General features: G+C 35.9%; 1 protein-coding gene across 4 annotated transcripts in view; it reads right to left on the bottom strand.

Moving 5' to 3' along the window:
- LOC145260563 (heterogeneous nuclear ribonucleoprotein U-like protein 1) overlaps positions 1-23,467 on the bottom strand; it is a 33,070-nt gene extending 9,603 nt beyond the window's left edge. The window contains exons 1-11 of one of the 4 annotated variants that reach the window (XR_013864329.1): positions 22,964-23,467; positions 19,069-19,181; positions 12,823-12,955; positions 12,613-12,721; positions 10,846-10,925; positions 10,566-10,705; positions 9,897-9,996; positions 9,675-9,787; positions 9,424-9,579; positions 9,114-9,221; positions 8,741-8,863 (exon numbers count right to left, since the gene is read on the bottom strand). Coding sequence is in view for 2 of the 4 variants with exons in the window: in XM_080118816.1 (XP_079974942.1) it covers positions 8,741-8,863; positions 9,114-9,221; positions 9,424-9,579; positions 9,675-9,787; positions 9,897-9,996; positions 10,566-10,705; positions 10,846-10,925; positions 12,613-12,721; positions 12,823-12,955; positions 19,069-19,181; positions 22,964-23,105 (1,317 nt within the window). In the remaining 2 variants the exon portion in view is untranslated. Of the gene's footprint in view, positions 1-8,740; positions 8,864-9,113; positions 9,222-9,423; positions 9,580-9,674; positions 9,788-9,896; positions 9,997-10,565; positions 10,706-10,845; positions 10,926-12,612; positions 12,722-12,822; positions 12,956-19,068; positions 19,182-21,106; positions 21,520-22,963 lie in introns of those variants that run through there. The other 3 variants (XR_013864330.1, XM_080118816.1, XM_080118817.1) reach the window with 3 other exon arrangements.
- Between the last annotated feature and the right edge of the window lie 1,385 nt (positions 23,468-24,852).

Genomic DNA, 24,852 nt, shown 5'->3' with positions numbered 1-24,852 from the left:
GAGATTTATTTTGTTTAGGAGCTTGATAATTATGGGGTTCTCCTGTTTTCTATTTTTTATAGCTGTTAAAACAGATAAGAAGTCAGAGAATATAATGAATTTTTCTGAGTTTTCTTCAGCAATAATATCCAGTGCTAAATCTATGGCTCTGGTTTCAGCACTAAATATAGAGGCTTCATTCAGAAGTCGTTTGCTAATTGTTGTAGGTAGCTGCACACCCAACTATCGTTATCTTTCGAGCCATCCATGTATATGTGTGTATAGTCAGAGTAGCATAGCTTGATATTTTCAAGGTCTTCTTGAAATATGGCAGGATTTGTTTTTGATTTTTTATTTTCATGGTGGGCTTTCGGATATTACAGAATGGTGGATATTTATTGGAATTTGAGATTCTTCTATACTGGTTTCCATTCGAAGTCCAAAGGTTTTTATGGCTTTTTCTTTTCTGTTAAATAGGTTTCTATATTTGGGGTCAAAGGTACATTGATAAGCGGGGTTTGTTGAGCAAGACTTTAGTTTCAGGTAGTATTGTAAGCCAAGTTTTTCCCGTCTGAGCTTTAGGGGTGCTTTGTGGGCTTCTGCATATAGGCTTTCTTTGGGGGATGTTCTATATGCTCCCAAGATTAGTCTTAGTCCTTCATGGTGAATGGGGTCAAGGATATTTATGTAGGAACACCTTGCTGACCCATAAATGAAACAGTCAGTCCAGTTTCAAACGAATTAGAGTCCTGTATAGTTTTAGGAGCGTTTGTTGGTCTGCTCCCCAGTCTGTGTTAGCGACAACTCTTAATAATTGTAGTGCTTTGTGGCATTTCTGCTTTAAACATCTCAGATGGGGAATAAAATTCAATTTTTTGTCAAAAATGATCCCTAGGTATTTATATTTATCAGTAATATCAATTTTTTTGCCATCAAGTTTGAGGGTTGGATCGTTGTGAATGTTTTTAATATTACAGAAGTGCATGCATTTCGTTTTAGACTCGGAAAATTTAAGCCCATTTTCTGTGGCCCACCGGTTTATTTTGTTTAGGTTCAGCTGCAATTGTCGCTCTATTGTTTGGACATTTTTTGATCTATAACAGATCAAGAAGTCATTGACATATAGGGAGCAGTCTGTTCCAGGACTAAGGCATTTGGTAATATTGTTAATCTTTATATTAAATAAAGTGACTGATAGTATGCTTCCTTGTGGGACCCCCTTCCTCCTGGTTTTCGAGGTCAGAAAGGGTGGATCCCACATGGATCCTAAAGTCTGTCAGATAAATGTTGTTTGCGTGACACTGCTGTCCGAACTTTCACCTTCCCGTTCCCACTTGATGCGTCTTCTCTCCACTCCAAAACGAACTTCTGCAACTTTAGCTTTTCTCTTCTACAAATACAACTTCTCTGCTCGCAATCAAACTTCAAAATGCCCCCCTTCCCCAAATCACTCCTCTTTTATTTCCAATCAGGAGCATCTCATTTGTATACCTCGTGGTCACCCTGTAGGCATATAAACAAACAGGGCAGCCATTTTTGTTTCTTTCTTCTTCATTATGAACACGAGGTAAGCCACACAGAAACGCGGTCAGTCGTTCTTGTTTCTTTTTTCTTCATTTACACCACACGCCCCCCTGATCTTCGAGATCAATAGGATACTTCGTAATCCTCCATCCAAGCAGGCCGCCTCCTCTCACGTCGAGGCCTCTGGGGGACAACTTCTCGGGGGTTACAACGCGGGCCCAAGTCAGATTGAGCAGCATCATTTGCTTCTCGGTGGCCCTCGATTTCTTCTTCTTCACTGCCCTCACTGCATACCGGCAATGTCACACGACGCAGGTTTAAGATATGCCGAGGAAGGCCATTCACCATCACATTGTTCTTCGACTGCAATCTTGTTATGACCCCTCTTTTCCAACGAGTGGTACACTGTGCATTGGGGGGTTTCACCCACACCTACTTTGATAGTGGCTTCTTCACTCAATTCCTGCTGCTTTGTTGCACGGATGCCGCCACTTATATGTGAAAACGGCCCTATGAGGCACAGTTGTCTCATCTTGTTTGGTCTTCGGCGAGATGTTATACCAAAACACCGCCTCTATCGGTGATACGTTGCTTTTTTTTCCGCAGCGGCTTTAATGGTGCGATGATTCCTCTCCACTATTCCGTTGCCACTCGGCCGATACGCTGCTCTGAAAAATTGCCTTACTCCCCACTTATCGCATACCCCTTTAAAGGCTTCTGATCGGAAAGCGGGGCCATTGTCCATTAAGAGTTCCTCAACCGGCCCTCTCTCCAAAAATATCTCCTCGATGACCCCTCCGATCGCCCATGCAGCTTCTGCCCTGATCTCTCTCCAGATGGCAAACCTTCCCGGTCCACAGTCGACCATCGACAGATACAATTTGTGGCGATAGTGTGTCACGTCAATGGCCAATCGCTTCCAGTCCTCCGCAACGTGTAGCTCTCCTGCTTCGTGTCTGGACGGTCCAGGGTCAATTGATTGGCACTCTCGACAGTTCTCCACAACTTCCCTAACCTCCTCCTCGGTGGTCTCCGGGTAAACCTCTCTGGCTAGGAATAACGTTCGTTCTCGACCAAAGTGGTGCATTTCGTGTGACTCTTTGACTTCTTCCCCTGCACAGCATACCGAGGAGACCTCCTTTCCCTTCTGCAGCCAGGCCTTCTTCACGCGTGTCATCGAATCTTTTCTGACGGGACCAACACAACAGATACTCTCAACTGGAATTCCACTATCAGGTCGGTGAGCGCTCCGAGTGCGCTTGATCAGCATTTCCGCAGCACCCCTTGTCTTAACTCTCTTATCGCCAGTTACTGCCGACCGAATCCACGACGCTACCGTTGCCGAATCGGTTTTGACTTCAATTATTTTCAATCCCCATTTCAGGGCCAGATTGATTCCTTTTATAGCGGCATCTAGTTCTGCTACGTTGATATGGGAGAAGTCGTTTTTTCTTAGCCACGCCGCATCCTCCACAGTTACACCTCCTATCTCTAGTACGACGCCCAACGCCAGGTTACTGGCATCGCACCAAACCACACCCGCGTCTTCGCCGCTGACATACCATTTCCCTTTCACTGGGTCCTCATTCCTCACTCTCGCAATGACTTCTTGCAGCATGTTCGTGACCTCCTTCGTCACACGGCCTTCCCAGTCATCAGTGCCTGTTTATCGTTTAATAAAGCTGCATGATATCCTGAGCCAGCCAGCGATAGGATAGTGCCCGACCAGCCTCCCGCAGACTGAGAAGAGTTCTCGCCTCGTCAGCTCAGATCCGACTTCGGGTATTGCATTCCCTCGTTCGAAGACAAGGCTGTCTTTTTCATCTCGCCTTAGTTTCAACCCCAGCACCGCTCCTCCATCTAGGGCCCCCGCCGGTTTTGCGGTTAACCCATACTTCGACATGGCTTCTTACTTTCTCTGCTGTCACCTCTGCCTCCTCCACCAGGATGTCGTCAATGTACGAGCTAGTGGCCTCCTCCACTGTACAGTCTTTGCTCAGCACTGTCTTCAGTATGGCAGTCATAATTTGGGGGCTGAACTCAGCCCAAAGCCTAACCTCATCAGACAATACACCCGCCCCTTGTACTGGACCAGTTGGTACTGCCAGAGTTTTTCATCTACATGGATCTGCAGATATGCCGATTTCAGATCGACAATCTTAGTGGCCCACCCTATTCTTCTCCATTTCCTCATGACATCCTCACATACGGCGATCCCCGTTCCAGTGTGGCAGGCTACGTGTCTGTTCAATTCCCTAAAATCCAGCACGGGCCTAATCTTGTTTTTGGTAGGCTGAACAACCGCCAGTAGTGGCAACACTCCTTTCTCTTCCCCTGTCCACGGTTTCAGAATTCCTTCTTTTATCCACCTCTCCACTTCTTCCTCGAATCCTTTTCTTATTTCTCCCCGCAGGGTGTTTTCGTAGCAGCCCACCTTATTCTGTAGTTCTGGGGGCCCGGAGATCCATTTCCATTCCACCGTCCACTTCACGCCATCAAACTTCGCCAGGAAATCTTTGTCCTCAATGCAGCAAACCTCCGGTTTTGGGGTTCTGACAGTTCTATCACCTTCCACTCCTGCCATCCCCACTGCGCCAAGACGTCCAAACGTCACTTGGCCCCCTCTTAACGTAGCGCCTCCCAGTCGGTTAATTGCACTCATACCTATAATCACGTCGACACCACCGACCAGATGATTCAACACTAGGGCTTGTAGTTCAATGGGCACCCCTTGCACCATTACTTCCGCTGTCGTCTCTCCTAGGCATTTCACATCCCTGCCATCCACGGTCCTAATAATCCTGGTTCCACTCCATGACCTCGCGACATTCCTTGCTAACAGCGTTGTAGTGCAGCCTGTGTCGACAAGGGCTATGGCTCTCTTCCCATTGACTACCACCGGTAACCGAGGCAATGTTCCATCACGCGCCATTTCCACACAGAAGGGGTAACCACTGGCGCAATAGCTCCCCTTCACTCGTTTCCCTGGTCCCGTGCAGTAACACAATAGCGGCTAATATGCCCCACTTGTCCACATCGGTAGCACGTGATCCCCGGTCTCGGCTCTTTGCAGTCCTTGATCAGATGAGGACTCTGGCACCGGAAACACTTGATGGCAGGTCTCCCCTCCTGTCGCCTCGCCGGCTGCCTCTCATTCAAGTGAGGCCTCATGCACATATTTCCACTCACAGCTGCAGCCACGATTGGGCTTTTAATATTTTTCACTAGGACTCTGGCATGGACCAAGAGATCGTCCACTTCCATAGAATGGATCCCCGTTATTCTCTGCATGTTCGCAGAGATTTCCTCTGGGAAGCCGTTCACTAGGTACAGCTTTACCGTCATCTCCAGGCTCCTCCCCACGTAACCAGCCAACCCTGCCATCCTCCTGATCTCTGCTGCAAAGACGTCAACGGACTCGCCGGTCCACCTCAAACTTGACAGCTTGCCAAGTGCTTCAAATGGGCCCTCAGCGAAGGCCAATTTCAGCCTTTGCTCCACTAAGGCAAGGTCTTCCTCGTCTTCATCTCGCATCTGCTGGTAAATCGTGAGGGCTTCCCCCTCTAAGTATAGCAGCAGCAGGGTGACCACATCTTCTATCTTTTGCAGCTTCGCCACCATTTTTAATTTCTCCAGCCACTTAATCAGGTCACCCTCCCCAGTAAAGGGTCTCAACATCTGAGTGCTCAGTCTCCACTCAGCCATGTTAATTGCTTGATGTGCCGAAATAGCTTGTCGTTTGCGTGACACTGCTGTCCGAACTTTCACCTTCCCGTTCCCACTTGACGCGTCTTCTCTCCACTCCAAAACGAACTTCTGCAACTTTAGCTTTTCTCTTCTACAAATACAACTTCTCTGCTCGCAATCAAACTTCAGAATGCCCCCCTTCCCCAAATCACTCCTCTTATTTCCAATCAGGAGCATCTCATTTGCATACCTCGTGGTCACCCTGTAGGCATATAAACAAACAGGGCAGCCATTTTCGTTTCTTCTTCATTATGAACACAAGGTAAGCCACACAAAAACGCGGTCGGTCGTTCTTGTTTCTTTTTCTTCATTTACACCACAATAAATCTTTTATTAATTTTGGTAGTCTTCCCTTTAGACCTAGATTGTGCAGGTCTTTCATAATGCCATATCTCCATGTTGTCTCGTACGCTTTTTCCAAATCAAAGAAAATGGTCGTTATGTGTTCTTTTCTTTTGTACCCCTCTCTAATGAAAGTTTCCAGGCGTACCAGGTCGTCAATGGTGCTTTTATTTCTAAATCCACTTTGGAGGTCTGTTATCAGGCCATTTGCTACGAGGTACCAGGTTAATCTTTTGTTTAGCATTCTTTCAAATGTTTTGCATACAAAACTTGTCAATGCTATGAGGTCGGTAGATTGTGGAATCAGACTTAACTTTATCAAGTTTGGGGATCACTTGCTTGTTTCCATGTCAGGGAGTTTACCCCTGATACAAATGTCGTTGAAGATGTTTTGGAGGTAGATTAAGGATTTTTGAGGTAGTTGTTTCAAGAACTTGTAGTGGATCTCATCTGGCCCTGTTGCAGTGTTGTGTGAACTGTTTATGGCATTGGTTAATTCAGATAGGGTGAAAGGTTTGTTGTAGTTTTCTACATTGAGTTGAAATTTAGTTTCTTTCAGCATCTAGTTTGATTTTTTTGAATTGTGGTTTATAATTTTTGCCAGAGGAGTTTTTTTTGAGAAGGTTTTGCAAGTACATTTGCTATATATTTTTTGCTGGTTATCTTTGTATTATCTTTTGACAGGTGTTTTAGCGGTGTTGGTTGATTTTTACCAGCTATCTTTCTAACCATATTCCAGATTTGTTTTGTTTTCGTGTTAGAGTTCAGTTTGCTGATATAGACTTTCCATGACATTCTTTTGGCCTCCTTAATTGTTCTATGGGCTTTTGCTCGGTTTTGTTTGAACTGGTCTAGATTGTGGGTAGTGGGACGACTTAAATTTTCGCAGTGCAGCTTTACGTAATCTTACCGCCTTTTTAGCAATCTTCATTAAACCAAGGTCTTTTATATTTTTTTGATTTGGAGCCTTTGGGTATACATTCCCCAGCTATTGACATCAACGTATCAGTGAAGTGTTCCATAGAGTTCTCCGGTTCATTTTTGTCTATTAGTTTTGCATTGCATTGCGTTTTATATTCCTCCCAATTTGCTTTATTTAGCTTCCATCTGGGGAGGTTATCTTCAATCGGGATTGAGTTTTTAAGTATGATGGGAAAGTGATCGCTACCACATGAGTCATCATTTGTGGCTGGGTCGCATAGCGACAAATCAATGGCTGAGTATGTACCTGAGGCAGGGTGGAGATATGTATTGGAGTTTTGGTTCATGATGGACAGATTGTTATTGTTGATATTTTCTAGTTTTTTACCTTTTATGTCTATTTTATTGTTTCCCCATATGATGTTATGGCTGTTGAAGTCTCCTAGTACGATGTATGGTTTAGGAAGTTGTTCTATTATTTTGTTGACTTCGACTTCATTTATGGGGTCATGTGGTGGGATATACACGGAGCAAATTCTGATGGTTTTATGTAAAGTGATTTTCACAGCAATTACTTGTAATGTGGTGTCTAAAGTTATTTCGCTCTGAGGGATGTCGTTTCTAACTAAAATCGATACACGTCAGAAGGCCCTCTGCCAGTATTGTGTATAAAGTCGTATTGGGTGTAGTTTTTTATAGTAATGTTATCGTGTGTCTTCAGAAATGTTTCCTGGAGGCAGATGATAGCAGATCGTAGTTTAGATATTAACAATAGTAATTTGTTTATGTTTGCCTTAAGTCCTTGGCAGTTCCATTGAATGATAGTTTGATTTTTTATTTTTTATTTGTGTTCTGTCATTTTATTTGTCTGGAGGTGTTTTGTCTTCTACCCAGGCTCAACAAGGATACAAAGGTGATATACTCGATTTATGTGATATCATTTATGAGCACCCGTTTTCCTTTGATGTTACTTTGGGATACAAAGTAATTTAAAGGGTTTGCAGCCATGTCAGATATTTCACTTCGTCGATTGACCCTCAGCCACCGCTTTCACCATATATTAGGGAGTAGATGTTATTTGTGGGGAAGGGATAGGCATATTGTGTTGATAGGTTTATGAGGTGGGCGATATATGGTGGGGCTTGACGTGACCAGCTGATTGGTCGGATCGGGGCCCCTCCGACCGCCCGTCTAGCCCAGTAAGGGCCAAAGTGGTGTGTTGGGAAGTGGGGGTACTAAATCCCGACTTCCAAATCTCTCAACCACCAGGATCCCGTCCTAAGGTAGCCCCATTGAGGGACTTCTCTCTGCAGGGGGGTATTCGGCATATTCTGATGCCCTGCCAACAGGGTCCAGCGGAATCTGATCAAATTTTGAAGAATAATTTTTTAATAGAATGTATTTATTATTTACTTATTTTTGGTTTGTTTTTTTATTTAACCCATAGTTGGGACCCTAACAGGTACTACCACTCCGGGTCAGAGTGGACCTGAGAGCAATAGCAATTAAAGGGTGGCTCCACGCTCCCCAAAGCCCGCAAACTGGGGCCTCACCATCAGCAATTCTGTTCGTCCTTAAGGTCATATCTAGGACCGGGAAGTAGAGAAGGAAAAAGGGAGAAGGGACAAAGTAAAAGGGACAGATAAAGTGCCTTTTGATATGCAAGAAAAAGCGGATCCAACCCCGGACATACTTGTGAACGTTTATGTTGGGGGGGGGGGGCATACAAAGAAATCAGCATTTGCACCCATGAAAATGTAAACCAAGTGATTTCATTTTTGCTTAATATTTTTGAAACAAAAAAATGCAAGAAAACATGGCAAGAGCATATAGAACAGAAGATTTAAAGGATACAAAAAGGTTTTCAGAAAAAACATGAGAAAATTTCCAAATATTAGAAAATTGATAACATTTTTAATTGCAAATTTACCATCTATCTGAACACAAACATGAAATTGATTTGTCACCTGGCCAACTTGTTTAATTTAACAATTTTAAAGTCATATCCCGATAAACCAGACTACTTTGAAAATAGCATTCAATAAATTATGCCTAATTTAATGCACAGAGTTTGTAAAAATTGAACCTTTAGATTATGCAATATATGCGCAAACTGTGGCAGCCATATGCTCAAAATTGTATTTATAAACGAAAAAAAAAAAAAAAAAAAAAAAAAAAAAAAAAAAAATCTTTGGAATAAACCACATTTTTACGGTAAAAATATTACCTTCATTTTGTCAATTATATTGTTGCTCCCAAGGACATTGAACTTTTTCTCTGGATTAGCCTTGGCATGTTTGTCTGCCCAGACAGTTTTACCTGAACCAGGTAAACCAACCATCATCAGAATCTGAAAAGACATTAACATTTTTTATACAATTTAACATTGAAATATTCAATAGCAGTTTTGTTATTCAACCTAAGCACATTAGATCAACCAAAGGAGGAAGTGTTAAAGGAATATTAAACTCGCAGGTGTTCACTCCGACATCCATGGCAGTACAGATAAGAGAAAGTTAACTTTAGAAATACAATTTGATTTTATGCCTACTTTTAGATTAATAATTTAAATCTTATTGTATAATAGAAATTCACATTACCTCGCAATCCTCTTTTTTAGCTGGAGGCAGGGATCCTCTTATGCGCTTTTCCAAATCAACAGTTGAGAGAAAGACAAATTCTTCTTTCAAAGGAAAGAAAGGTTCTTCCTATATTTAAAAAAAAAAATAAAATAAAAAAAAATAAAAACTTGTTTTATAGACGCCCAGAAAAATTATACAAGCTAGACTTTACACTATGTAAAATTTAAACACTAATGGCAAAGAAAATTAAATTAGGGCAATTTTCTATACTATTTAAAAAAAAAAAAAAAAAAAAAAAAAAAGAGCATATTAAGAAACTTCAACGTACATTTTGTCCAAAATTGCATTCAAATTCTGTATTCTTGGTGAGAATATGAGCAAACAAAGGAGCCTCTCCAATCTCTTCTCTATCAATTTCAAAGCAAACACCAAGGTCTTCTCCATTTTTGCTATAAGCAATTGTTGGTGGATCACTTTCCCAATCCTTTAAAAAAGAAAATACATTAAATATTTAAAATCATTTTCATATATATATATATATATATATATATAGATATAGATAGATAGAATTATGCATACCAAATATGCTGTGATGACGTCTCCAGTGCCAAATTTTTCACCATAATCAATGAATTTGCAATCTGTTGAAGCTTTTCCCGTTCCACCATAACCATGAGACAAGGGTTCTTCACCTAAAAAGCAAGGGCATATTATTAACCTCAACACAAAAAGCATGTACAATTTAGTTTGCAAAGAGAATTAATTTTTTTTCATGAAAGAACCTCAAATTAAAATACTTACCCAATTGTAAACTAGTTGCATCGGTTGAAAACCCAACTCTAACAACATGCTTATTTGGTTCTTCACTTGGTAAATGGTTGACGCTAAGTTCTTCACCAATCTGAAGAAAACAATAGAATTTAGAGGTAACTAGCGTTTTGTGTTTGGAGGTGTTAATGAAAACCTAAGAATGAGCAAAGTAAAAAAAAAAAAAAAAAAAAAAAAAAAAAAAAAAAAATCTAACATCACGATTCGAACCCAAAACGTTTAGCTAATGACCCAACACTAACCAACTGAGCTAACACGACGTACATGAAATTGTGTCAATTCTTCAAATATTTAAACTAAATCAGGTTATGATGTTGCCTGACGCATGTGTAGAACTGATCTCGTCATGAGAACAGTTTTTGCTGACCCCCGCCTCAGTAGAAAAGTGTTGATTTCAGGGGGAAAAAAAGTTTTTGGCCAATTTTTCGATATTTGTCGGGCGAAGGATGGGGCTTTCATACGAGACCAAGTTTGTCAATTTTTGTTCAGTCTGTCGAAAGTTTTTAGCAGACAAGCATACACACACACATTTTTGCTTTTATATATATATATATATATATATATATATATATATATATATATATAGAGAACAAATGTTAGAATTTTGGCATCAATTTTTATGAATGGCAAAAATTAGAATACCTTCACTTCAAAGGCCACTTTGCCTGTAGCAACACCATAAGTTGACCGCACTCCAGCCCACATAAAAGCAAATCCGTCAGTAGTCAAAGGATGAGCTTTCACATTGTTCTCATCAATACGAAGGTTCAAGTCACAATTATCTACAAGGAAAAAAATTTTTAAATACAAAATTTTGAAATGAAAATTGAATTTTCATTTAAAGAAAAACTTACATCTGTCGAATAATACAAAATTTTGAAATGAAAATTGAATTTGAATTTTCATTTAAAGAAAAACTTACATCTGTCGAGAACAACATCCGTCGATTGCACCCAACTATCGTCTTCCATTTCAACTTTCTTTGGTGGAGGGGGGCTTCTCCTGAAATGACAACACTTTATAACAATAACAGCTACAAGTGGTTTCTCATAAGACTTTTAATCTACAAATATGAAAATTTTCATATATATATATATATATATATATATATATATATAGTCATCCACATACAGTACTGCTATATAAAGTATTCTTTAATTACTTCCTAGTGAACCTGCAAAATCTTAATTCCAATTCAATTTCTAACAAAACAATTTTCAATTGACAAAAAAAGTTGTGCTAGAGCAACCAAGGATTGTATTTATACTTAAAAATAAATCATTCTGTGAGAGCTAGGAGAAAAATGAGGCCTGTAAATAAAATGAGATAATTAGTATACTAAATTTTCTGAGAAAAGGTAGGACAAACTCCAGTTTACAGAACTAAATTTGCTTTGAATGCCAATTTTTCTACATTGAGGTAGTTTTCACTCCTTGAGTTGTGCTGAAAACTATTCTTACATAAAAAAACTCCTTCGGCAAAAAGGATTAATCCTGGTAAAGTTTAATGGTAATTTGACCGTGGGCTCAATCACATAACATTTATTAAAAGGTGGGGTGAGTGTCAATTGAACAAAGCATTTTTTGAGAGTATGACCACTTTTCAACATGGCTGTTTTCTTATTTACTTGCTTCTCCTACAAGGGCAGAGAAAAAATTGTCTGTTTGCAAATCTGAGATATTATCTGGGAAGTATGTGAAAACTTTTTGCGGAATCTAACAAACGTGAGAATCCTGATGCAAAAAGCCTTTCATGGACATACAAACGCTCATGTCCATTATCTATAATTAACGTAGGTGCCCGGGTGTTTGAGGTGTTAGGAGAAAAAAAAAAAAAAAAAAAAAAAAAAGAAAAAAGTCCGGTTACAAACCAGACTTCCTGTCATAAAACAAACCAGTTGGCATGAAAGAATTTTAAGGGTTTTTTTTTTGTTTTTTTTACAAAATTAGGTAATGCTTGATTGCATGTTAAATAAAATGCAATTACTGTTCATCAAAAAATTGAACATTTCTATAAAATATAAAGAAATAAAAAGGTGGTAAAGTTTCACATTGCCTTACTATGTCCTCGTGGTAAATCACAACACATGTAGCCAGAAAAAGGGGTTAACTGCCCTAAAAGGACTCGGAAAGGAGGAGGGGTGATGCTACATTACAGTTTAATTTGAAACATTCTCCGCTCTAAAATAATGGGTGAAGCGAGGAGTTGCGCTGTTCATGTCAATTATGACTAAGTTTCATTTATTTTTGATCTGATTATTTTATGTGATCATCTTTTTTAGTGAAATATTTAAGCAAATATCCGGTTTGTTAAATGGAAAGCAACACTAGTTTGAATCGGCTCAACTCATGTTTTTATAGTGTACAAGCACTTTCAAAATAAATTTGATGTTTAAAGATTCGTTTTATGAAACTATGTCTTTGTATAAAAGTGCAGAGGATTTTGAGAACAGAAATTTGGTACCACCTAAATCAGCTTCAGTTTTGCTAGCAAATTTTTGAAGAGGCTTGGGAATAGAGTACTTGAACACAAATTCGGGTCAGCTAGTTAAAATTTGTAAGTCAAGGGAAACAGTGAATCTGAGGCCATTTTGCGATTGGGTAGATAGCAATTCATCTGTCAATTTGCTAGCAAATCACAAGCGTTTTGAAATAGTGCCGAACGGCATTAAAGAAATTTGAGTTCTAACCTGCCACGATCTCTGGATCTGGATGTTGAACGCCGGGATCGATCTCGGGATCGACGTTCCTTTGACCGAGAGCGTTTTCTCTTTTGAGCCTTCTTTTCTTTATCTTCAGCTAAAAATAAAAAAATATCAAATATAAAAACGCACACAACACAGAAGAAAAAACGCACACAACACAGAAAAGACAAAAATAAATCAAAGTTAAAAACTCACTTTTCGATTCGCCAGGTTGTTGCTCATCCTGAGAAGTCTCATCAATTGTTTGAAATTCACCCTCTGGCATCTCAGTTTGATCTTCATCTTCCTCATCCTCCTCCTCTTCATCTCCTACATCATTCTCGCCATCCTTATCAAGAAAAAAGATTTAAAATTACTGGCAAAAAAAAAAAAAAAAAAAAAAACATAGAATGAATCCCCTTTTTTTTTTTTTAAATGTTTTATTCAAACAGGCTTTATTTGAACTTAATGGACTGTTTTTTTTTTTTTATTGTTTTGTTTGTATTTATTAACCGTTTTATTCTTTGATCAAACAAAAATAAAACTTTTATAATGACATTATGGACTGTTTTTCAAACATCAAAATTTTAAACTTACAATTAAAAAAAAAAAAAAAAAGTGTTTTGCTTTTCAATTAAATTATAAACTTTATTTGAACTTTCCAAACTTTTATTTTATTTTTTTTTTAAATATATTTAACGAAGTTTTTAATCATTTCATTGTTGAATGAAATTTCAAAAAATGAAAAAAATCTCGAAAAGAAAACACCTTTTTTTTTTTTAAAATAAAACTTTAATTTAAAATTTCGATGTTTTTGAAAAACAGTCCATAATATATTTCATTATAAAAGTTCTATTTTTGATAAAAAGAATAAAACATTAAGTTCAAATAAAGACTGAATAAAAAAAAAAAAAAAAAAAAAAAAAAAAAAAAAAAAGTTAATTCTACACGGTTTTGGCCATTCGTAGATAAAAATGTCTGACGTCACTTTCGTTAAATGGCTTTGTAAACAAAGGAAGACCAATCTAAAGTAAAGAATAGTTACATAACTACCTCCCATGTTAAGGGTTTCTAAATAACATTTTCTCTCCATAAGTACCGCAAGAAAATGTACGGTCAATTTTTACGACGTCCCCCAGCGTAGTATAAACACCCCACCTCCCCGTTAAGAACGGCTTTCAAGGTTGGGGGATGTTTATTCCGAAAGCCGTTCTTAACATCGGGAGGTTGGGGGGGGGGTGCTTATAATACGCTGGGGGACGTCGTAAAAATTGACCAAATATACTACTCGAGTTTATCAACGGAAATGGAGAGCTATTTTTTCGGGCACCTGCCGTCTAATTCAGAGGGAGGACCGAAGCAAAAAAAAAAAAAAAAAAAAAAAAAATATTAAACTTCCTGAAATAACTAATTGCTACATGACCCAGCGTAGTATAGACACCCCCAACCTCTCCAGGCTGGGAAGTTGGCGTGGAGGTGGGTGAGGGGTTATCCAGAAAGCTGTTCTTAACATGGAGGTGAGGAGTGTTTATACTACGCTGGGGTAGCAGTAGCAGTATCAGAATTTTTGTAGGAATTTTTGACACCCCTAACACGAAACTGCGAATACAATATAAAAATCTCGTAATTTCTCTGTTAAAAGTGGGTTATTTATTTTCTTTATGGATTATACTTCCAAAATAAACTATTACAGTTGTTTTAAAAGTAATAAAAATATTTTTATTTTTTTTTAAAACAGTAATGAATTTTCCGAACTCAATATTTTTCAATTTTTAAACTCAATATTTTTAAATTTTAAAAATCAATCAAAATTTTTCTATTGATTCTATTTTTACGATATTTTCAGGGTCAATGTGAAATTTTATGTTCTTTCCAATAAACCGAATATAATATTTTAGACAAACGTTTTTTTTAAATTCACGCCCCCCCCATTTTCAACTTTCTCTTAAAAAGTAAATAATTAATTTATGTTTAATAGTTTTATATATCACAAATTGAAGAGAAAAGGTCAATAAATAATATATTCAAATTTAAAACAAAAAAAAAAATCAGTTTTTTAGAAATTTACCTGTAAAGTCCGAAGTTTAAAACCTTATTTTATAAGAACACATTTTTTCTTTTTGTCTTTTTTTTTTTTTTTTTTAATGAAACCTTGGTCCTTGCTCCTTTATTGAAAAAAAAATTAGGGCTTGAATTACATTTTTCGAGGAGTTATAAGCTTAGAAAGATAGGGGGTCGAATAATTTACGCCTCTCATTTTGAAATGTCTATTAAAAAGTAAATAATTAATTTATGTTTAATAGTTTTATATATCACAAATTGAAGAGAAAAGGTCAATAAATAATATATTCAAATTTAAAACAAAAAAAAAAATCAGTTTTTTAGAAATTTACCTGTAAAGTCCGAAGTTTAAAACCTTTTAAAAAAAAAAAAAAAAAAAAAACACATTGTTTTGTTTTTGTTTTTTTTTTCAAATAAAACCTTGGTCCTTACTCCTTTAATTGAAAAAAAAAATTAGGGCTTGAATTACATTTTTCGAGGAGTTATAAGCTTGGAAAGATGGGGTGGAATTATTCACTATTTTCACGAAATTTCTGACACTGCTAGGGTAGCAGTGTCAGAAATTTCGTGAAAATAGTGAATAATTCCACCCCATCTTTCCAAGCTTATAACTCCTCGAAAAATGTAATTCAAGCCCTAATTTTTTTTTTCAATTAAAGGAGTAAGGACCAAGGTTTTATTAAAAAACAAAAAAAACAAAACAAAACAATGTGGTTTTTTTTTTTAAAAAAGGTTTTAAACTTCGGACTTTACAGGTAAATTTCTAAAAAACTGATTTTTTTTTTTGTTTTAAATTTGAATATATTATTTATTGACCTTTTCTCTTCAATTTGTGATATATAAAACTATTAAACATAAATTAATTATTTACTTTTTAAGAGAAAGTTGAAAATGGGGGGGGGGGCGTGAAAATGGGGGGGCGTGAATTTAAAAAAAAAACGTTTGTCTAAAATATTATATTCGGTTTATTGGAAAGAACATAAAATTTCACATTGACCCTGAAAATATCGTAAAAATAGAATCAATAGAAAAATTTTGATAGATTTTTAAAATTTAAAAATATTGAGTTTAAAAATTGAAAAATATTGAGTTCGGAAAATTCATTACTGTTTTAAAAAAAAAATAAAAATATTTTTATTACTTTTAAAACAACTGTAATAGTTTATTTTGGAAGTATAATCCATAAAGAAAATAAATAACCCACTTTTAACAGAGAAATTACGAGATTTTTATATTGTATTCGCAGTTTCGTGTTAGGGGTGTCAAAAATTCCTACAAAAATTCTGATACTGCTAACGCTGGGGCATTAGCAGTGTCAGAAATCGCCATTAAAAATGCATGATAAAAACTTGAATAATTAGACTTATCTTTAAGAGCTGAAAACTACTTGGAAAATGTAATTCAAACCCTATTTTTTTTTTTTTTTACAACAAAAAGGAGCAAAGACCGAATTTTAAAATAACAGGTTAAATAGCAAAATTTGTGTATTTTAAAATCGGTTTTCTACACATAACATGGAGACAAACTTTGGTAAATATTCAGATACGTTACAACAGAACCGAGGTCGCTGACAAACGAATCTGATAATCAAACTCTGGGCAAATTTACTGTTTGCATGGTATTTTACCCCCGAAACCCAAAAACTACTTTCTACCATTTTACAGCTTCCGTTTACGCTACGCGCAGTGACATAAACGACGACAGTTGAGTGTGTCTTCACGTAGCAAACTGCCTTTTCACATGGCAATACGCATCTTTTTGGGCGGGGATAATGTTGGAAAGACTTTTCAGAACAGAATTAAAAATTTTGGTAAATATGAAAAAACATTCCTTTAAAATTACCACTCTTGGGTTTTCGGGGTCGCTGAAAACGAAAATAACGTTTAAAATTGCGGCAAGCAAGTACTTTCCAAGATATGAAGAAATGTTCTAAAAAGTGGGGGATCACTTTTGTATAATAATATAACGTAAAATGATCACCCACTTTATGGCCACGATTGGGGGGGGGGGGTTCTTTCCACCCTCGGAAAATCCCTTAAAATTACCACTAACGTTTAAAATTCCAAGAAACAAGTATTTTCCAAGATATGAAGAAATGCACTCACTTTATGGTCACGGCTGCCGGTTTGTTTATCTTTTTTTTTTTTTGGAAGGGGATACTCAATTATAGAACTTGTTTTTTTTTTATAGGTGCTTAAAAGCACTGCTTATGCAGTTTAATTAACCAAGTGCCGATATTAACCGAGCAGAAGAACTTTAATATTTAAGAAAAATTATTTTTACACCCCCCCCCCCACCAAATGTAAGCAGGTAATTTCAAAGAATTTTCCGATGGTGGAAAGTACCCCCCCCAAAAAAAAAAGAATCGTGCCCACTAAGTGGGTGATCATTTTATATTAAGTTATTATAGAAAAGTGATCCCCCACTTTTTAGAGAGTTCTTCATATCTTGGAAACTACTCGTTTGCCGTAATTTTAAACGTTATTTTCGTTTTCAGCGACCACGAAAACCTCTAATAGTGGTAATTTTAAAGGAATTTTCGAGGGTGGAGTAATTCTCCATACCAAATTTTTTTCTTCATTGGCAGATAATTTAAAATTCGAAGAAAAAAAAGTGTTTAAAAACAATATTGTAAAAAACCTTTTTTTTTTTTTGTATCATTTCATTGTTGAGGGGGACTTTAATTTTTTTTTTTTATAGAACTGGTGTGGCTTAAAGGGTGCTTCTTCTGCAGTTTAATTAACCGTTTTTCTGTAACACCGACATTTACCCATTAGAATACATTTTAGTATTTTTAGATTTTACTGTTTTGCTTACATTGCACATGGCCTACGCTCGCGCGCATGGCCCATGCGCCTGCGCGTACAAAATGGCCACCCATGGTAACAGAATCACATGGTTTTAATATGTGGAAAACTACTTGTTTTTCGTCTAATTTTAATTTTTCGCCAATACTACACTGTGACAAGGCAGTTTGGTACGCGAGTGGACATTTAACAGCCTTCGTTTATGCTCGCGCGTAGTGTAAACGAAGGATAGGCTGTGAAATGGAAAATAGTCCCAGAGTTCAGGGGGTTAATGCACTTGCGCGTACAAAAATGTCTAGCCGTAATAACAGAATTTGGAGGACTTTTTTTTTTTTTTTGGTCTCCCGTAGTTTTTAATAAGCACCAAACATCTTTGTTTTTCATTCTTTTTTTTTTTTTTGCGAGAGGGGGATTCAATTATAGAATTTATGTGGCTTAATAGGCGCTTCTTCTGTAGTTTAGTTAACCGTTTTTCCGTAAGTAACTGACCGACATTTACCAATTAGAATACCATTTAACATTTTTTTTTCGAAGATTTTACTGTTTACATTGGGGGGCGCGGGGGGAAGAAAAGAACAATTACCCCCCCCTCTCTCTAACTTGGAGTGCTTTCCTTTTGTTTTATTTCTTTTTCAGCTAATTTTAAATTTTCCACCCAAAAATGTATTTTTGAAAATTAGAAAATTCTATGTTCTGTAGCGTAAACGGAAGCTGCAAAATGGTGGAAAGTAGTTCGTGGGTTCAGGGGTTAATACCATGCAAACGGTAAATTTGCCCCAAGTTTGACTATCAGATTCGTTGTTAGCGACCTTAATTACCTACAAAAAAACAAATTGTGGTCGGTGTTCTGTTGTGGCGGATCTGGATATTTACCGAAAATTTTACCAAAAATTCTAGGTATTCAATCTTTTCAGGACAAAATTTTAAAAAATGTGGTTTCACAAAAATCAGCGAAAATGGTTTCAAAATTAACTTTGCGGGTAAATTGGCACATAACAATTTTTTTTCTTTTAAATTAGATTATTTTATTTAATCTTTAATTTGTGATATATAAACCTTAGGTGAGAAAATTATTTTAATTTTAATAGACATTTCAAATGGGGGAGGGGTGAATTAAAAAAAAAAAAAAGTTTGTCTTATATTCGGTTTATTGGAAAGCATAAAATTTCCCATTAAACCTGCAAATGTAAAAATTTGCAATTTTAAAATCTAACCGGTGAAATTCAATTCATTTTATTACGTACAAAAAAAAAAAAAAGAGACTGCATGCGCGCAGCCACTTTGTAAACACTTTTTTTTTTTTAAATATTTCTATTTTTTTTTTCTGACACCTGAGGTGAGGTACATATTAGTTCTTTCCGGAAGTAATCGTCTTAAATTTTTATTTCATTTCATGCTTCGGTCATAATTTAAAATACTGATATCTCCCTCTTTTTGACGATAGGTGCCGCAAAAGAAAAAAAATAAAAATAAAATAAATAAAATGGAGTCTTCATTTTCGGTTCACATGCGAAAAAAAAAAAAAAAAAAGGCTACCAAAAATACTAGAGAAAAATTCGAAATTACGTTTCAACAAGTAAAACTTGAAACTCACCTCGTTGCCATCTACGTCGACGGCAGATTCGTCGGCGTTGCCGCCGTCGTTGTCTTGTGACGATTCATCAGGAGCTTCTTCATCTTGGATACCATCATCAATGGAGTCATCATCTAGAAAGATGAGAACACTTTACTTAGTACTAGCCTGGGTGCCCGGCGTTGCCCGGGTGTTTGGAGGTGTGTTGACTGTTGAGCAAAGTGGTAGTAGGCAGGCAACCTCGAACCCGTACCGCGAAGGAGGAAAAGAACGTTGAGAAAAAAAAAAAAAAAAAAAGTGACGTCTTTGCCGTTGCGTCCATCGCCAAACCACAAGTGGCGATGGTTTAAATTAAGGTTAGTCAATCGAAAAGGGAATAACTTCGAAAATATCGGCGAAAAAAGCGACCCCTCCCTCCATGTAGGAAAGTGCCCAGTTGAGGAAGGAATTAATGTTTTTAGCCAATTTTCCGATATTTGTTGTCCGAAAGGTCGAGATTCATCATTCAAAACAATACTGATTGTGAAAATCAGTCGCCTGTCAAAAAATATTAGGCAGACATATATATATATATATATATTGTATATTGTTTTTATATATATATATATATATATATATATATATATATAAAGCAATTTTCGTTGATAGAATAAATTTCAAAGATTTTTTTTAATTTATCCAGGTCACGGTAACATTTATTGAGCGAGTTTCTAAAATAATTCATTTTATTTATTTTGAAGTGATTATCGAGTCTTCAAACAAATCGCGACCATCTTTTGTTCTCCGGCAGCGTTCAACATTACTCGTTTTTGGAACCGAATAAACATTAAAACACTAAAAACTTATCCAGTTAGGTCGAAAAGTAACTTATCTTGCCTTTGATAACATTTGTTTTTGAAATCTTTTTGTATCTGTGTGTATAGTAATATAAAACCATTTATTTTATCAACGGAAATTATATTAAGTCATTTTTTCATATAGTTTTCAATGGAGGTGGACGAGAATCAGCCCCCCCCACCCACCTATATATTAGGTGTCCAATCAATAAGCCACAGAAAAACAAAAAACGAAAGCCGTTCTTAAAGGGAAGAGGGTGATGATTCTCATTCAGGTTCGCCGAGTCTTTATATTGATCAATTGAATATTGTTAAAGATGACGATTTTAAGGCGGTGGAAAAAAACATATTTTATAGGTGCTAATGCACTTACCGATCCGCGCTATTTTTTTTAAATCGTATTTCAGAGTTCTGAATCTTTTTTTTAATATTCAATTGTAAGGTTGAAGTATAGAATAGGTACAAAACACCCTCCCCTCCATGTTAAGAATGGCCTTTTAAATAACATTATTTCAAAACGGATCAATAAGTGCACTAGTACCATTTTATAAAATACGGAAAGAAAAAGCGGGGAGGATCGAACAAGACAAGCTGCAATGGCTTTTTCAAGAAAAGTTAGAAACTTTAAAGAAAAAGAAATTTAAAATTTAATTGACAATGATATCTGGATTTTGATTTATAAAAAAAAAAAAAAAAAAAGGTAAAAGCATTAATTATTAAAAATAACTGCAGAAATATTTTTATGACATTCAAGAAACATAATTCGGACGACGACGACGTAATGTGAATAAATTGTACGAGTTGCTTAGAAGAGAGGATGCGGAGGAGGAGTATCTAAGAGAAGGTAGGAGGCAGTCGCTTTACAAAGAAAGCGACGACGTGCCATGATGGTGTTAGGCGGCCGTTGTCGCCGTGCTCAATGGTGGACGATCATGTTTTTTTTTTCAAAAACGGACATCTTAACTAAAAAGGAAAGCAAACTACACTAGAAAACACGCAAAAAATCGTCTCCATAATTTCATAGATTTTAGTAAGTTTGAAAGGAGGTGAACTTTTAACAATCTTATTTAAGTGCTTATAACAAGCCTTAAAAAGAATTGGGGCATTACATGAAACCGAGCGTATCTTTTCAAGTTACGATTATGGCGCATTTAATATAAATATTCTTTATGAGACGGCAAAACAATTTTTATGGAAGCAGAGTTTATTAAATGAGAACGTACCTGGAGAATACATCAAACTAGACATGTTTCCAAATCAAAATGGGCTGAGTAGTCAGTTTGATAAAATATTTAATATAATTTGTCGACTAAATCCAAACAAAAAAACTTTAAAATATGCAGAAATATTTTTCCGACAGGTTTTTTTTTAAGCGATATTTGAATTTATCCCTTCAAAAATCATAAGGTATTATTGACCAGACTAGCTCCTTTTCATCAGAACAATTGGGCCTTCTTATCGTGATGGACAAGCACGGACGGTTATAATGTACAGAAGTTCTGGCTTGTAATAAAGGAGGAAACCTTTGGTGTTTTATATCCGTTAGAGTAGAGCAGAAATATGAAGAGTGATAAGAAAAACTGGCGGGAGGAGGAATGGCAGTACAAAGGAGGAGGAGGCGATAAAAGAGAGTGAGGAGGAAAATCCTATCTCCAACCACCACTTTTGACGTGTAAGAGTAGGAGGTTAATACAAATACGAAGGGTGGGGGAAGGAAGGAGGCTTTTATGACCTCTAGAGAAATCGAGGCTGACCTACTTCCAATGGCGGCTGCAGAAACTACACAAAAGCACTCCATTACAAGAAAAATCGTTAAAGAAATTTTTTTAGAAGAGTACCACAATTAATAGATTTCTAAGTATTGTATTTAAGGCATTCCCATATTTTGTTCATAAGAACGAATTACATTTGTTCCATAAGCGTTTGTCCGCTGACAATGAACAAGATCTAGAAATTTAAATAGTTAAGAAATCCATTAATAATGGACCTCTTCTAAATAGTATCATTAAATTACAGCTGGCTTTTATATCGTGAAAAACTTATAAAACTACGTAAAGATTAAATACGGGTTTACTTTTTATAATCACCAATAAATATCGATAAAGGATAAAATTAGTATCAAACATTTACTGTAATCGGATTCATTAAAACTGAAACTAATTTTGGTACTCATGCAGAGAGTGATCCGTGCCGAAATAACGTTACTTAAAAAGCCATTCTTAACATGGAGAGGTGTTTTGTTCTTATTCTGTACTCTAGCCTTACAATTGAAAAAAAAAACAACTTTAAACGTGGAAATACGATTTAAAAAATAGCGCGGATCACGCTGCATTAGCACCCTAATTTTAAATAAAATGACAATTTTACCCTTCGATTTAAAGGTCCCCCCCACCATATCCTCTCCGGATCAGTACAGGTATATTGGACAATTACATGTTCGGGATGTTTTGTTTAACGAAAAAGTCCCAAGATTACGAATTTTGCTGGCTACTGCCATCATAATTTCTTCAACGATTACTACTCTGCCTTTCACCCGATAGGAGGAGGTAGGGTTGCAATAACGTGAAAAAAACGGAGGGGGGGGGTCGTATACAATAAACGTTTAGTATGAATGAAAGTTCAAGGGGATGCAGGAAAATATTACTCATGCAAACAATAGTAAATGAATAAATTGAAAATAAAATTCAAGTTTATATTTTAGATGGGGGGAAAAATACATAGAAAGTATGGTTTCAGTATTGATAAGTTTCCACGCGGAGACGAGATATAAAAATCGGCCGGTAGGACCAGATCGACTTTGAGGTTAGCGGTTGATTCATAATTAGAAAAATGGACGTAAACAGATGTATATATCATTTATAATCAGCAAGACGGAAATAAACACAAAATTACTAATAGTTCATATTTGGTTCATTCGCAAAAGTGGGAGAAAAGGAAAAACAGTTTTCACGACGAAGGATGAGGTTTAAAAAAAAAAAAAAAAAAAAAAAAAAAAAAAAAGGGCATAACTACAAAGTTAATACATATATAAACAGCTTAAAGCTTGGGTTTCAAAAACAGAAAAAGTTTAAACTTCTTACCTACAATACCGGCTTCTTTGTTCAAGGCTTGCTGTAATCTTTTTACTAGAACTGGCTTCGTACCCTTAGAGTCCAAGCCACGGATTTTTAGTTCTTCGCGCAGTTCTGCAACTTTTAGCTTATTTGGATCCATATCACTCATTATTTACTAAATTTGCGTACTTTGCAGTACAAAAATAAATTAGGTTAAAAGAAATGTAATTTTTAAAAGTAAATACGGCTTGTTAAACTGATTTTACGCTAACCCTCTGCCTTCAAGCTCCGAAGCAAATGGCGGGCGAGTGATTTGAACATGCGCAGATATATTATGATGCGGGTGATATGAAAATTAGGTTTCTCCGAAACGTCATCTTCCTCTATTCAATTTAATTTTCTTAAATGAATTATTTTTTTCTAAAATACTTTTATTATATTACTGCCTTAATTATAACTACTTGAATACATCAATATCATTCAAAAGTCAAAAGTTTAGTCAAGATTTATTATTTTTCTCTCCAAAATTATGTAGTAAACAAACTGAAATACGAAACCACCTGAAATGTAAACGTTAAATTTAAATACCTATAAAGAAACTAAGTTTTACTTTTTTTTTCAAAAGGTTTGAAATTTAGAAATAACAATTATAATCTAAATATTTAAATTTAATTCGTTTGTGTAATTTTATTTTAAGAAATTATTTTCAAGAAAGTTAAGTAACTGGATAATTTGAAATTAAAATTGATATGTTTGGCAATAATCACGGAAAAAGTTTTCATAGTAAACAGATATTAAAAATAAATTCTTTAAAAATCTGAAACATTTTTATTTTTCGTAAATGAGATTGTAAGTTTGTTTCTTCTTTTATGAAGAGGGATGGGAGGATTCGTTCCGGTAATCCGGTTACTGATAATTCGTTATTTTCATGAACCCGGCATTAGTGACGTAACCTCACCGGAACTCTTTGTATTTTTTATTTTTTTTAAATATAATTTTACTTGGGTTTGTAACATGGCTAAAGTATCCATTATTTGGTAATAGAAATAAAGAGAATCTGACGTAGAATTTTCTAACCAAACCAGTTAATCAACAATGACAAGTTAGAACAGCATTAAAAAAAATCTGTTCGAACTCTATTATGGAGACAATAAACATTTTTATTATTATTATTATTTAACTTGAATAATTAGCCTCCCTCCATTTTCTTTATATATATATATATATATATATATATATATATATATAGTAAAAAGTATATATATGTTCGATTATTTCCTTATAAGGGTGGAGAAAAACTCTGCAAAAGTGAAAGAACCTTTTGTTTTATAACGTTATTTTTAGAACGAGACATTTTGAAAGTACATATTTTAATTTGAATATATTTTTAAGAGAATAATGTTTAAATTAAATATATTTTTCAGGGGATAATGTTTAAATTAGCAATTTACTTTGTTCGTTTGAATAAGATTCTTTTCGTTTTAAACCAAGGGGAGAGAACAATCAAAATGGATTAGGAAAGAAATGAATTTCATTTTTTCTCACGTCTGAAGTAGCCATTTATTTTTAAATAATTGCTCGATTTGAAATCAAAATAAAATGAGAGCTAGCTCTCTCTCTCTCTCTCTCTCTCTCTCTCTCTCTCTCTCTCTCTCTCTCTCTCTCTCATATGTAATGTAACTCATTCTCATTTTAAAATGAGAATTAGTAGTAGTCGCCATGTTTTGTAATTATTTTCATACTATTAAGGCTTTTGTTGTTTTCATTGCTTTTTAAAGCTTAACAATTCGGGTCTGTGCCACTGCACCTTAATGCTGCTGCTCTAATGTTTTAAAAATCCTTTTACCATGCAAAACTACAGAAAACATTTTTTAGCGCATGGTTGAAAAATAGTTTCATCAATTGACGATTAAAAA

Source organism: Euprymna scolopes, chromosome 36 (genome assembly GCF_053919585.1).
Source record: "Euprymna scolopes isolate OS-2025 chromosome 36, ASM5391958v1, whole genome shotgun sequence".
Taxonomy (NCBI): Eukaryota; Metazoa; Mollusca; class Cephalopoda; order Sepiida; family Sepiolidae; genus Euprymna; species Euprymna scolopes.
The sequence above is the reverse complement of the archived record's forward strand: the minus strand, read 5'-3'. Positions and strand labels throughout refer to the sequence as shown.